The following is a 13,538-nucleotide window of genomic DNA, read 5'->3' as shown; positions in this document are numbered from 1 at the left end:
TACCCGCCGCCGCGTGCCCGCTCCCACCGGAAGTGCGTCACCAGCTAGGCGCTTAGCCACCCGCGGCCGTAACTAGAAGTCGAAACAAAACAAGCGGCTGAGGCGGCGGCGGCGGCGACGGGACGGGGGAGGGGCGCGCCGGAACCGGAACCGACCAGACGCCGGAACCGGAACCGAGAGCGGGTTGCCAGGGCCCTAAGAGGGCTGGCGGCGGCGGCCTCGCTCGGTGAGTGGGACGGGCCGCAACTGGCCTGTCTGGCTGGAGCCGGGGAGGCCGCGACGCGGGCCCCGGGCTGCCTGTTCAAGGTCACGGGCCGTGCCAGCCTCAAACCCTCGAGCCCCGCGGCGGGCCGGGCCCACTGATGCAGGCGGGGCCGTTACTCTACGCCCGGGGTTGGCCTCCTGACTCCGAGAGGGGTGGCGACGAGCGAGGGCGGCTTCCCGGAGGAGGTGGTGGCGGGCCCAGGGTTCGGAAGCTGGAGCTGAGTAGCAGCCCGGCCGGGGCGCTGGTCTCTAGTTAGTAACCCCCGCAGCAGTATAGGCCAGCATGGTCTCTAGAGAGGCCCTTTCTTGTCTCGGTGTCCACGGGAGAATGGGGAGGGACGCGACCTTAAGCTGAGGCCTGGTGCAAGGAAGTGGAGGATGTCCACTCCTCGGCTCTGGATCTGTCGTCATTAAAGATCCAGCCCACTAGTACCCCACAGAAGAATGTCCATCTCTGTCCCCGCCACATGTACACCTTGGGGAACACAAAGTAGTCACTTACTTGCTTTGCTGCCATCTCAGAGCAGGCTTGAGGCTGCCATGGGTCCTAGATTCATGGTTTATTCCCACTATTATCTCAATTTTGAGAACTTTATTTTGAATGGAAAAACAGTCCAGAATATACTGGTGGGTTTGAGGGAAACTGGGTAGAAGGTCTCTAGCCTAGTGCTGATGAGTGAGTGGACCTAGGAAAGAAGGGGATGATGTCTGTTTCATTCTCAAACTGGTTGCCCCTCCTGGTTTGGCTCTGGAGCAGAGTTGCTGCTGAAAGGGTAGTGTGACAGCTAGATACCCTTTTCACCCCAGCTTTTGCAGGCCCTTCTCTGCTTGGGACAGCAGTGGGAAAGAAAAATCCCTGTTGGGATGTAGGAAGAAAAACCAAGCAGTGTATAGGAACAGGTTCAGGGGAGGGTGGGAGCCAGCAGGTGGCAGGTGGGACACCTTAACCCCAGGACCTTGCCTGGGCAGTGGTAGCACCTGGGCTGAGCCTGACTTCAGCCACAGAGCTTGCTCCCCTTGCTGCTCACTTGTCTTTCTGCCTTCCTCCTCCACCTCCTACTTCTCGGGTGGTGACTAAGCAGCCAGTGAGAGTGTGGAAAAGTGAGCACCCTGCTCAGAGTGCCAGCCCTGTGGGCTGGAGCCATGGCTCCTCTCCAGATTGGTTGAGGAGCCTGGTTCCAGGCCATGGCTACCTTGACCTGGTGCCTCCTCAGTGAGGCTCCTATCTTTGTGGGCTATGGTAGGCTTCTAGGAGTCTCTGCCAGAAGATGTTGTTGCTACATAAATTGTTTATTCCTCCTTCAGAACAGTCTGAGAGCGTCCAGGGCTGCATTAGGTGGTGGAGAGATACTGCTCTGTAGTATCTTGGTTGTATTCTGGGTTGCTGAGCCCTGGGCTGTAACCAAGGTGCAAATTGTTGGGCCTTGATGGTGATCAGTGGTCCCTTCTCATTAGGCTGTCAGTTCCTTGTTGGAGAATTTGGCCACAAAGAGTTGCCAAGATAGCTGGGCCAGGAAGAAAGCGCCGTAGCCCTGACCCAGACGCCGTTGCCGACCCCGGGGCACTCTGGCTGTCGACCAAGCGGCTCAAGATGTCTGGCGGGGCCAGTGCCACAGGCCCAAGGAGAGGTCCCCCAGGATTGGAGGAGGCAACCAGTAAGAAGAAGCAGAAGGATCGAGCAAACCAGGAGAGCAAGGATGGAGATCCTAGGAGAGGTGATTGTGGCATTCCCAAGTGCTTGTGGTCTCCTTCTCCACCCTGTTGAGTATACAGATTAGGGGTTGTGAGGTGACATTTTTGCTCTTCCTCCTGTTTTGGTCTGATACTGAGAGAAGGACTCACAGCAGGCTGGGTAGAGCCGCAGCTTTAAGGTCTATATACCTGGGTGAGATTCTGAAGATGGTGTTCGGTGGGGTGCTGGGGTCTTGGAGGATGCCTCCCCATCATCATTTCCCGGTTCTTTTCTTTGTTGTCAGGGTCAGCGTCCTCTCGGGAGGAGCAGGCCAAAGAGGGTGAGTAATGAGTAGGCCTTTTGGGTGCAGGTGGTACAGTGCTAGGGATGAGGAGGGAGCACTGGGGCTATAGCCTTCATCTGGAGCAGCTCTGTTAGGGGTAGGTCTCTGGCAGCTGTTCACCCCCACAGGAGTTCATGGAGACCCTCATACTTTCACTGGCACACCCCCTACAGAGTTGTTGCTTGACTGGAGGCAGAGTGCCGATGAGGTGATTGTCAAGCTGCGTGTGGGAGCGGGTCCCCTGCGGCTGGAGGAAGTGGATGCTGCTTTCACAGACACAGACTGTGTGGTGCGGCTTCCAGGTGTGTCCATGTGCCCTGAGCCCAGCAATATATTTGAAGCCTCTGATCTCCCCCACCCCAGCTCACTGCCCTTCCTCTGTCTCCAGATGGTCGGCAGTGGGGTGGTGTCTTCTATGCTGAGATAGAAAGTTCTTGCACCAAAGTACAAGCCCGTAAAGGTGGTCTCCTGCAGTTGGCACTGCCCAAGAAGGTGCCTCTGCTCACATGGCCCTCTCTTCTGGTAAGTTCCACAGCAGAGTAGGGTAGGGATGCCAGCATGGTTGACAGGGCCTGACTGCTGTATCTTTGGTAGAAGAAACCTCTAGGGACCCAGGAGGCGGTACCAGGGCTGCGGTGCCAGGAGAATGGGCAGGAGCCATCTCCCATTGCCCTGGAGCCAGGTCCTGAGCCCCGTCGGGCTAAACAGGAAGCCCGGAACCAGAAGCGGGCCCAGGGTCGTGGTGAGGTAGGCGCAGGGGCTGGCCCCGGGGCCCAGGCAGGGCCCAGCGCCAAGAGGGCTGTGCATCTCCGAAGAGGGCCAGAGGGGGAAGGGTCCAGAGATGGGCCTGGACCCCGGGGTGATGCCCCCCCCTTCTTGGCTGAGACAGCCACCCAGGTGAGAGTGGGGTACCTGTGGGAGCTGGGAGATGGGAGGGTTGATAGACTGCAGTGGGGGGGCCACGTACCAGACCTATAGCTGATCCTGCCCACAATCTTGCCACAAATAGGCTGAAGCTGAGGAACAGCTCCGGGTACCACCACTGAACCCCCAGACCTGCCTCTTGGGCTCAGAGGAGAATCTAGTGCTCTTGGCAGGAGAGAAGACCGTGTCCACCAGGAATGATCCAGTCTCCCCAGCCATGACCCGGAGCAGAGACCCTGAGAAAGGTGACCGTTCCAAAGAGGAGATGGCAGTGGCAGCAGATGCTATAACCTTGGTGGATGGTAAAGGTGGGGCTGGAGGTGGGCAGGCAGAGCCCTGGTTGGGTTGCAAGGTTGGCGGGTGGATTGGGGATAGAACAGCAGTGGGCCAAAACCTGTCCTGGGTAGTGCTAAGCTGTGGTCTCAATGTAGAGCCGGAGTCCATGGTGAACCTGGCATTCGTCAAGAATGACTCCTATGAGAAGGGGCCAGATTCAGTGGTGGTGCACGTGTACGTGAAAGAAATCCGCAGGGACACTTCTCGAGTACTCTTCCGCGAGCAGGACTTCACACTTATCTTCCAGACCAGGTGGGTGGGAGGGCAGGACACAGGACACGGCACACTTCAGGCAGGACAGCGTATCTCATGCTCTTCTTCCCACCCTTCCTCTTGCCCTGTTCCCTGTTTTGCTTCGGCAGGGATGGAAACTTCCTGAGACTACACCCGGGCTGTGGGGCCCATACCATCTTCCGTTGGCAGGTGAAGCTCAGGTGGGTGGTTCTTGGCCCCAGTACTATGCCTGTCCCACCCTGGGCTCCATCTCCCTGGCCCATCTAGCCCAACACCTACTCCACCTAAGTCCCTGAGTTCAGCCTTTCCCCACAGGAACCTGATTGAGCCCGAGCAGTGCACCTTCTGCTTCACAGCCTCTCGCATTGACATCTGTCTCCGTAAGCGGCAAAGTCAGCGCTGGGGGGGCCTGGAGGCCCCAGCTGCACGAGGTCTGCACACGAGCTCCCTTCATTGTCCAGCCCGCATAACCCGGACCCCTAACCCCTTCCACGTGCTGCTAACCACCAGCCCCCTCGTTCCCCCTTTTTAAGGTGCAGTGGGTGGTGCAAAGGTTGCCGTGCCGACAGGTCCAACCCCTCTGGATTCAGCCCCACCAGGAAGTGCCCCCCATCCCCTCACAGGCCAGGAGGAAGCTCGGGCAGTGGAGAAGGAAAAACCCAAGGCTCGTTCTGAGGACACGGGGCTGGATGGTGTGGCGGCCCGCACCCCCATGGAGCATGTAGCCCCAAAGCCAGAGCCACACCTGGCCTCTGTGAGAATTCTGGGGTGGGGAGGGGACAGCCAAGGTTAGAGGCTGGAGAGCCTCAGGGCTACTCTCTCATCCCCTTCCTTACTCCCACAGCCCAAGCCCACATGTATGGTGCCTCCAATGCCCCATAGCCCCGTGAGCGGAGATAGTGTGGAGGAAGAAGAGGAGGAAGAGAAGAAGGTGTGTCTGCCAGGCTTCACTGGCCTTGTCAATCTGGGCAACACCTGCTTCATGAACAGTGTCATTCAATCTCTGTCTAACACTCGGGAGCTCCGGGACTTCTTCCACGGTGAGAGCAGGGCCAGGAGCCCCGGGCCGCGGGCAGAGGGGATACCTTTCCCTGCTCACACTTCTACTTGGCTGTTGTCCCTAGACCGCTCCTTTGAGGCTGAGATCAACTACAACAACCCACTGGGGACCGGTGGGCGTCTGGCAATTGGCTTTGCTGTACTGCTTCGGGCGCTGTGGAAGGGCACCCACCATGCCTTCCAACCTTCCAAGTTGAAGGTGATCTGTGGCCACTTCCACCCTGGCTAGAGAGGGTGGGGAAGGCTCGCCAGCTGGGTACATGGTGGGTGTTGGGGCTCCATGCTCACACTTGGCCCCCGCATCCAGGCCATTGTGGCGAGCAAGGCCAGCCAATTCACAGGCTATGCACAGCACGACGCCCAGGAGTTCATGGCTTTCTTGCTGGACGGGCTGCATGAAGACCTGAATCGCATTCAGAACAAGCCCTACACAGAGACCGTGGACTCGGATGGGCGGCCTGATGAGGTCAGGGTTGGGGCGAGAGGTGGGCATATCTCAGGCATATCCCAGGCCCCAGGTCTCCTTGATCTTCACCACTCTGCTCCTCAGGTGGTAGCTGAAGAAGCATGGCAGCGGCATAAGATGAGGAACGACTCTTTCATCGTAGACCTATTTCAGGGCCAGTATAAGTCGAAGCTGGTGTGCCCTGTGTGTGCCAAGGTGCGACAGGCTCCCCTGGAAAGTAGTCCCTAGCTTGCTGTAGCTAGCCTGGTCAAATTGGGGTTGAGGGTGTGTGCATCTTTAGGTGTCGTTTGGGTAAAGGGGCTGATAGAGAGGCCTTCACCTTCTGCATGGGCTGCAGAGGTCAGGCTGGGTAGCTTTCCAACTGACACAAAAGGGGTGTTTGGGCTCAAAGACAAGCTCTAAGGTGGGGCGGGGGTGGGGATAAGTTTGGAAAGACATGTGGGGTATGAGTGAGGGTCAGATTGATAAGTGGCAACGCTGAGCAAGGCCTCAGTTGCTGGAAAGAGGGAGTATTCTCTCCTGGTGGTCCTCCTGGTCTGTCTGGTATTCTCAAGCCTGAGCGTTTCCTGGTTGGCCCTAGGGCCCTGAGGACCATCTGAGTGCCTGGATTGGGCTCCCCAGACATAAGCATCCTGTGCCCGACTCCTGGTGCAGTCACCTAGTGCCACTTGTGCATCTGCAGGTCTCCATCACTTTTGACCCATTCCTTTACCTGCCGGTGCCCTTGCCACAGAAGCAGAAGGTTCTCCCCGTCTTCTATTTTGCCCGGGAGCCCCACAGCAAGCCCATTAAGGTGAGAAGCAAGCTCCTATTTCTGGGCGATCTCAAAGACCCTGGCCCACCTCCCCCATGGATTCTATTCTTGTTACCAGTTTCTGGTGAGCATCAGCAAGGAGAACTCCAGCGCAAGTGAAGTGTTGGACTCACTCTCTCAGAGTGTACACGTGAAGCCTGAGAACCTGCGTCTGGCTGAGGTACATCTGTCCTTCCCCAGGCCCTTAGGCATGTGGATATGTGTGGGTATCTAGGGTGCACAGACACGCGAGATGGTCATTGGCATCTGTATGTGTACCCACAAACATACGTGTGACTGCATGAAACCCATGGGTGTGCTAGGGCTTGAGGCATGAAGCCAAGCATTTGGGCTGTGCAACACAAGTGCCCTCAGGTCCCGAGGTTGCCATCGTCGGGGTTTACTCCCCCCTTTTGTTGGGACCTTCAAGCGCTTTTCCATTGTCATACAAGGAGCTGGAGCTGCGGGACTATCTTTCCAGCAGCTGTGGTTCTCCCTCTATCCCTCACATTACCCGGAATCTATCTCTATGCTAGTCTTTCCCAAAGGTTCGTAGCTTCCAGCCTGGAGGTACTCTTTTCTTTGGGGATAAAAGTGGGAAGGGGGGGGCGCCTGGGTGGCGCAGTCATTAAGTGTCTGCCTTTTGCTCAGGTCATGATCCCAGGGTGCTGGGATCAAGCCCTACATCGGGTTCCCTGTTTGGCAGAAAGCCTGCTTCTCCTTCTACTCTCCTCTCTCACTGTGTCTCTCTGTGTCAAATAAATAAAATCTTAAAAAAAAAAAAAAAAGTGGGAAGGAGCCTCCTCTGATGTGGCCCCTCCACAACAGCCATGGGGCAGTCTCAGCAGGGCCCCACTAACTGACAGAGTGGAGGCCCACAGTGTGCAGTGCTGGGTTGGTTGCTGTCTATCCCAGTCCCGGCTTTCAGGCCCTCTGATGCACCAGGCTGCTTATTCTGTTGGGCTCTGAAGCTGGTGCCAGCGGAGGCATATGCTGCTTTGGGGCCACAGTCCCCACTCTGCTGTTCAGGCCCAAGTTCAGGGCCAAGTCTCCTTGTGCGCTGAGGCAGGGCTAGAGAAAGGACTCGTCCTCACATAGGATCTGTGTGTTCTCTGTCCCCAGGTGATTAAGAATCGTTTCCACCGTGTGTTCCTGCCCTCCCACTCATTGGACACTGTGTCCCCATCCGACACGCTCCTCTGCTTTGAGCTGCTATCCCCAGAGTTGGCTAAGGAGCGAGTGGTGGTGCTAGAGGTGCAGCAGGTAAGTGAGGACCAACCAGATGGCATGAGGGCCTATGGGAGGGGGATATTCTCACCCGAGCTGGCCTTGCTGAGCCAGACAACCCACCCTAGCGCCCCCAGGTGCCCAGCGTCCCCATCTCCAAGTGTGCAGCCTGCCAGCGGAAGCAGCAGTCAGAGGATGAGAAGCTGAAGCGCTGTACCCGGTGCTACCGTGTTGGCTACTGTAACCAGTGAGGACCCCCCTCGCCTCCCCCTCCCTGGCCCTCCTCTCCATGTTTCACTTGCCACCCTACCTCCTCTCCCCATAAAGGCACATGTTTTAAGCCTTTCACTTACCATTCTACTCTGCTGGGCTGCGGGGGGGGGGGGGGGGGGGGAGGGTGTCAGGGCGGGGCTGGCATACGCAGTTCCTAAGGCCAGAGGCTATTTGCCAGCGGTGAATCCTGGAAGGTGGGGCTCAGGCCCTGTTCTTAGTTCCCCCTTCCCTTCAGGCTCTGCCAGAAAACCCACTGGCCTGACCACAAGGGTCTCTGCCGCCCTGAGAACATTGGCTACCCATTTCTGGTCAGTGTACCTGCCTCACGTCTCACTTACGCTCGTCTTGCTCAGCTGCTAGAGGGGTACGCCCGGTAAGTGCTCAGGGATGGGATTAGGGTTGGGTGGTTGGAGGGTAGGCTTGTCAGGATTCTTACTCGCCTTGCTGCCTGTTGCCAGGTACTCTGTGAGTGTATTCCAGCCACCCTTCCAGCCTGGCCGCATGGCCTTGGAGTCCCAGGGCCCTAGCTGCACTACGTTGCTCTCCACTAGCTCCCTGGAGGCTGGGGACAGTGAGAGGGACCCGATTCAGCCGCCTGAGCTCCAGTTGGTGACCCCCGTGGCCGAGGGAGACACAGGGGTCCCACGGGCATGGGCAGCCCCTGACCGGGGCCCTGTGCCCAGCACCAGTGGAATTTCTTCAGAGGTGCTGCCCAGTGGGCCAGTTGAAGTTGGTTCCTTGCCTGCTGGTGAGAGGGTGTCTCGGCCCGAAGGTAAGAGTCTGCTAGAAGGCTCTGCACCCAGGGTGGGGGAGGTTGGGGGAAGCTTATTTAGGTCCTGGTAGGTAGAGGAGCTGTGATTGTTGTTTGTTTGTTTGTTTCCATAGCTGCCGTGCCCGGATATCAACACCCAAGTGAAGCCACAAATGCCCACACACCCCAGTTCTTCATCTATAAAATTGACGCATCTAACCGAGAGCAACGGTTGGAGGATAAAGGTGTCTGAGGCTGTGGGTAGGAGCCATGGGATGGGTTGGGTTGGCCGCTCTCCATAGTTACATGACCCCTCTCCCCACCCATCTCTAGGAGACTCCCCGCTGGAGCTAGGTGAGGACTGCAGCCTGGCTCTCGTCTGGCGCAACAATGAGCGCCTGCAGGAGTTTGTGTTGGTAGCCTCCAAGGAGCTGGAGTGTGCTGAGGACCCAGGCTCTGCTGGGGAGGCTGCCCGTGCTGGCCACTTCACTCTGGACCAGTGCCTGAACCTCTTCACCCGGCCCGAGGTGCTGGCACCCGAGGAGGCTTGGTGAGGATGGGGCGGCAGGCGGGTAGTGGGCAGAGTGGAGTGGAGTTCTGCTGGTCCTGACCCCCGCTCTTGTCCTCCATCAGGTACTGCCCACAGTGTAAACAACACCGAGAGGCCTCCAAGCAGCTGCTGCTGTGGCGCCTTCCTAACGTACTCATTGTGCAGCTCAAGCGCTTTTCCTTCCGGAGTTTCATCTGGCGTGACAAGATCAATGACTTGGTGGAGTTCCCCGTTCGGTGAGCGATGAGCTCTGGTGACTGAAATCAGGTTGTAGGGCGGGCAGCATCCTGGGTACCTGTTGACTGTCACCTTTCTCTGGCTGGGATCACAGGAACTTGGACCTGAGCAAGTTCTGCATCGGTCAGAAAGAGGAACAGCTGCCTAGCTACGACCTCTATGCTGTCATCAACCACTATGGAGGCATGATCGGCGGCCACTACACCGCCTGTGCACGCCTGCCCAATGACCGCAGCAGCCAGCGCAGCGACGTGGGTGAGGGCGCACACAGCTAGCAGGATAGGTGGTAGCGGTGCTGGTTCAGGTTATGTTCACACTCTTCCCACCTCGCTGTAGGCTGGCGCTTGTTTGACGACAGCACGGTGACAACAGTAGACGAGAGCCAGGTCGTGACGCGTTATGCCTATGTACTCTTCTACCGCCGGCGGAACTCTCCTGTGGAGAGGCCCCCCAGGGCAGGTCACTCTGAGCACCACCCAGACCTGAGCCCTGCAGCTGAGGCTGCTGCCAGCCAGGTGAGGCATGGGAGAGGCTTTGCAGGCTAGGGAGTTCAGTTCACAGATGGGAGGGGGTGGGGCATAGCCTCCTCTCCCCTAGCCATCGGTCCCTGGAGTCTTGGAACCATGATCCTCTTACTTCAGAGTCTGGAGGAATCCCCATGCTGTAGTGACACTTACAAGGGCGCACACACACCAGCACGTTGCTGTTGGCGTGCATGTAGGCACCCTCTTGGCACAGGCTGAGTAGCTGCTCTGAACCTCACTGGGTGAAGGGATGCTACAGTCCAACTGTACCCTACGCTTTCCCACTTCCCTCTGCACCTTCCTTACATGCCAGCCAGCCCACCGACCCTCACTTGTCATAATTCCTTTGTTCTGATGTACACTCAGGACAGGCCTTATCCAGGCTGGCCATGGGCTAGGGTGGCCGCCACCCTCTCTGAGGTGAGCGTCTGTCCTTGCTTAGTCCTTGGGGTCTTCTACCCCTTACTGACATGGGGTGCCATAGGTCTGGTGGGTGGGTACAGCTGCATCTCTTTTCTGGACTGGTTTCTTCTTACTCTTCTCTCCTCTGAGCTCTCTCTGCTCAGATGCAGAGGAATCCTGATAGAAGACCGTGGTCATAGTCTAACTGGACATGGGTGGGAGGGACCCAGATTACTTGGGTTGGCAGCTCTAACCTCCATGAGCTCCTCTGTGGCAGTCCCGTGCTAAAGAACTGACCAGCTAGCCATCTCCCCACTCCCCTGGCCAACCCAAATGGGAAGCTTCTTGGGGGGCCCAAATGCTGTCAAGATTCGCCTGCCTCGGTGCTCTGTCTAGACAATCTTGTGAATGGCCCACGTGGCTCCCGCTTGCCCACTTCCCTTCGGATTGGCTTGGGTTGTGTAAGGGGTTAGTGCCAGTCACTTTGGGCGGGAATTCCGTGGCCAGGGGTCTTGGGGACACCGGGTCCCTCCCCACCCCTGTCCCAGGTGCTGATGGCCGTTTCCGCACACTGTAGGCTTCCCGGATTTGGCAGGAGCTGGAGGCCGAGGAGGAACCGGTACCCGAGGGGCCTGTGCCCCTGGGTCCCTGGGGGCCCCAAGACTGGGTGGGCCCCCCACCACGTGGCCCTACCACCCTAGATGAAGGCTGCCTCCGGTACTTTGTTCTGGGCACCGTGGCAGCTTTGGTGGCCCTCGTGCTCAACATGTTCTATCCTCTGGTATCCCAGAGTCGCTGGAGATGAGCTTGCCTGCAGGCAGCTGCTGTGAGCTGGCCCACCTGCCTGCCCACCAGGCAATGCCTGCCTCTGTGGTGGGGACCACCTCTGGGCTTGGGCCTCGGTGTGTGCATCTGGTGGGAGAGGGTGGGGAATTTGGCTCCTGCAGGGGCAGAGCATCCTAGGGTGGGTATCCGTTCAGTTGTCTGTCTGTGCGTCCTGCTGCTCTGACCCTTGGCCTGGGGCTTAGCCCTGCCCAAGCAGCTTCCTGTATTTAAAGTGTTAATAAAGTGAGACTGTTCAGGCCCGATCTTGTCTCTCTGTCTCAACGCCGCTGCTATCTGCGCCTGCCTTGGAACCCTCCCTTGGGTGCCCGGGCTCTGAGCCAGCACCCCCGGGATGCCAGGCAGTATACCGGGCAGCCCCCAACCCCTGTCCTCATATTCTGTTGCAGGGACTAGGCCCTGGCCAGGCCCCCGAGGTGGCCCCCACGCGGACAGCCCCTGAACGCTTCGCCCCCTCTGTGGACCGCCCAGCCCCCACCTACAGCAACATGGAGGAGGTCGATTAGCAGGTCCCTGGCTGGTGGGGTGGGATTGGGACTGGGTTTGTGGAATCCCCAACAGAGGGCCAGCTCTTTGCCGCTTCTCCTTCTCTAACCCAGAGGACACTGGCTTCATCAGTGGGGGTTGGGGGTATGATTGAGGTGGGAACCTCACAGGTTGGGCCCTCTTGTCAGCTTGATCCCCGCCCCCCAACCCGTGGGCCTTGGCTTCTCCAGCCACCCCCAGTGTTGCGTGATTTGATTCTCAGTTGTACCTTCAGTTCTTTCTGACTCGCATCATAAACCTTATAATTTTATTCTAAAAATTGTAATTTTTTTTTTTTTTTTTGCATTTTGGAAGTGATTGCTGCTGTTTAAATATATTTTAAAAATAAATGATAAATAAGCAGACTTAGTGACTGTGATACACCAGGTGCTGTGGCCACCTCTCCTATCCTCTAGAGGGGTGTGTGTGCGCGCGTGTATGTGTGTGTGCATGCGCCCGCGTAGGTGTGTTAAAGACCCTGAGAGCAGGGCTCCTGGGTGGCTCAGTTGGTTAAGCAGCTGCCTTTGGCTCAGGCCATGATTCCAGGGTCCTAGGATCAACCCCTACATTGGGCTCCCTGCTCAGCAGAGAGCCTGCTTCTCTTTCCATCTGCCTGCCACTCTGCCTACGTGTGATCTCTCTCTGTCAAATAAATAAAATCTTAAAAAAAAAAACAAAAAGCAAAACCCTGAAAGTACTGAGGAGAGATGGTGGACTCGCACCTCAGCCTCCGTGGGTCACAAAGCCATCAGCTTTCTGGGGCCTACCTGCTGCCCTTTGATGCCACCAGTTTCTGAGTCTCATGTGGAAGCAGTGGTGTTGGGCATCATTGTCAGTACTTCACACCTAAAGGGTGGATGAGTACCCCATGAGGCTCCAGAAGCTGGGGTCAAAGGTGCAGGCACTGGGGTAGCCTGGGGCTGACAGCCAGACAGTAGGTCAGGGAGGACTTCTTGGGGAACAGGAAGCATTGGGAGTACTGTCTTCCTCCTTTCCTGGTATCAGGTCTTTCTTTGCTATAGTCTGAGCACCATCTGAATCCCTTAGTGGAGAATACCACTGCTATGGTCTGAGCACCATCTAAATCCCTTAGTGGAGAGAGACCCTCCAAAAGGACAGGCAGTGAGCCCGAAGCTCATCTTGGGTGCCTTCGTGTGGATGGGAAGGTGCAGGATCCTGGCGGGCCATTTCTTCCCTTAAGTCCCTGAGACCTTGGCTCCTGGCCTTTGCCCCCAAGCTGTTTACCCATAGTGGGTCTGCAGTCTTACTTTCAGGGCCTCTTTGACCTTGTACATACACATAGCAAGGGCAAATCTTATGAAAAGATTCCTTGTCTCTCTTCATGGACAGTGCAGCCTCCTCCTCTGTTCAACGGCTTGACGGTAAGGTTGGATGTCTCCAGCCAGAGCAGATAGGAAACAGAGGTACTCATAAGGCAACTCTTAAGCCAGAAAAAGTATAAGGCAGGCAGGGGCGGGGGGCGGGGGGCAGCAGGATTTTGGCAGCCCTGTAGATCCATCCCTGCCCTAAGCTTCTGGGGCCAGTCCTATAAAAAGCTTAGCATTTGGGCCCTGCTAGGACACCTTAGCCTCATTTGGAGTTAGGGGTGGAGGAAAGCAGAGGGAGCTCCTGGAGAAAGCTACCCCTGTGACCAGTGTAGGCTTTTTCTTATGGGAACATGGCACAAGGGCAGTGTAGGGTTGCTGGCTATGGAGTGGAGCCTGGAGAGCTGGGTGTGAGAACCTACAGAAATGGTGGAATTGCCAAACTGAGGGCTGGTGTTGGCATACTATTGGAGGGCCTGCTGGGTATGGGGTACAACAGGATAGTGCTCTATCTTAACTGTGTGCAGCCCCAAGTGTCTAGCCACTGGTGGTCTGCTTGTAGTAGATGCACTGATCACAGGGCTCTTTGCCCTTGACCATAACCTGGCTGCTGTTGTATCTGCCATATAACCTTTCTGTGGCATCTGCACTATGGCCCCTACTACCTCTGTGCTGCCAGCCCCAGGACCCTGCCTCTTCCCATGCCAAAGCTGCGCCTTGCTGACTGCTGCCTGGCTTTTCTCCTTGATCATTTTTTTCTTGATTTTCCTTGAAGTTGTGTCAGGGACCC

The 13,538-nt window shown here is 57.2% G+C and overlaps 1 protein-coding gene across 15 annotated transcripts; it reads left to right on the top strand.

The window, feature by feature from the left end:
• Positions 1-41: 41 nt before the first annotated feature.
• On the top strand, positions 42-11,788 carry USP19 (ubiquitin specific peptidase 19). Of its 15 annotated transcripts, none has more exons than XM_059160861.1 (27): positions 42-226; positions 1,720-1,979; positions 2,241-2,276; positions 2,453-2,581; positions 2,668-2,801; positions 2,877-3,176; positions 3,289-3,505; positions 3,635-3,791; positions 3,902-3,973; positions 4,089-4,204; positions 4,313-4,527; positions 4,618-4,813; positions 4,898-5,031; positions 5,140-5,298; positions 5,383-5,493; positions 5,981-6,091; positions 6,171-6,272; positions 7,214-7,354; positions 7,447-7,565; positions 7,827-7,964; positions 8,050-8,363; positions 8,477-8,587; positions 8,676-8,892; positions 8,976-9,128; positions 9,224-9,384; positions 9,466-9,644; positions 10,633-11,140. In XM_059160861.1, exons 2-27 carry the CDS (start codon positions 1,856-1,858, stop codon positions 10,858-10,860), a joined length of 4,074 nt encoding a protein of 1,357 aa, XP_059016844.1. In that variant the 5' UTR covers positions 42-226; positions 1,720-1,855; the 3' UTR covers positions 10,861-11,140. The 15 variants fall into 15 exon arrangements, with proteins under 15 accessions (XP_059016844.1, XP_059016842.1, XP_059016839.1 ...); XM_059160859.1 differs by having other exon boundaries at positions 43-226; positions 4,307-4,527; XM_059160856.1 differs by having other exon boundaries at positions 43-226; positions 3,289-3,511; positions 4,307-4,527.
• Positions 11,789-13,538: the final 1,750 nt, after the last annotated feature.

The sequence above is a fragment of the Mustela lutreola genome, chromosome 2 (assembly GCF_030435805.1).
Source record: "Mustela lutreola isolate mMusLut2 chromosome 2, mMusLut2.pri, whole genome shotgun sequence".
Classification (NCBI taxonomy): domain Eukaryota; kingdom Metazoa; phylum Chordata; class Mammalia; order Carnivora; family Mustelidae; genus Mustela; species Mustela lutreola.
The sequence above is the reverse complement of the archived record's forward strand: the minus strand, read 5'-3'. Positions and strand labels throughout refer to the sequence as shown.

Bases quoted from the DNA above. Each gene is read 5' to 3' on its own strand.
- USP19 (XM_059160855.1), top strand. From the start codon at position 1,856: ATGTCTGGCGGGGCCAGTGCCACAGGCCCAAGGAGAGGTCCCCCAGGA. The intron at 9,129-9,223 runs GTGAGCGATGAG...CTGGGATCACAG, and splicing joins TTGGTGGAGTTCCCCGTTCG to GAACTTGGACCTGAGCAAGT. The intron at 9,645-10,632 runs GTGAGGCATGGG...CGCACACTGTAG, and splicing joins CTGAGGCTGCTGCCAGCCAG to GCTTCCCGGATTTGGCAGGA.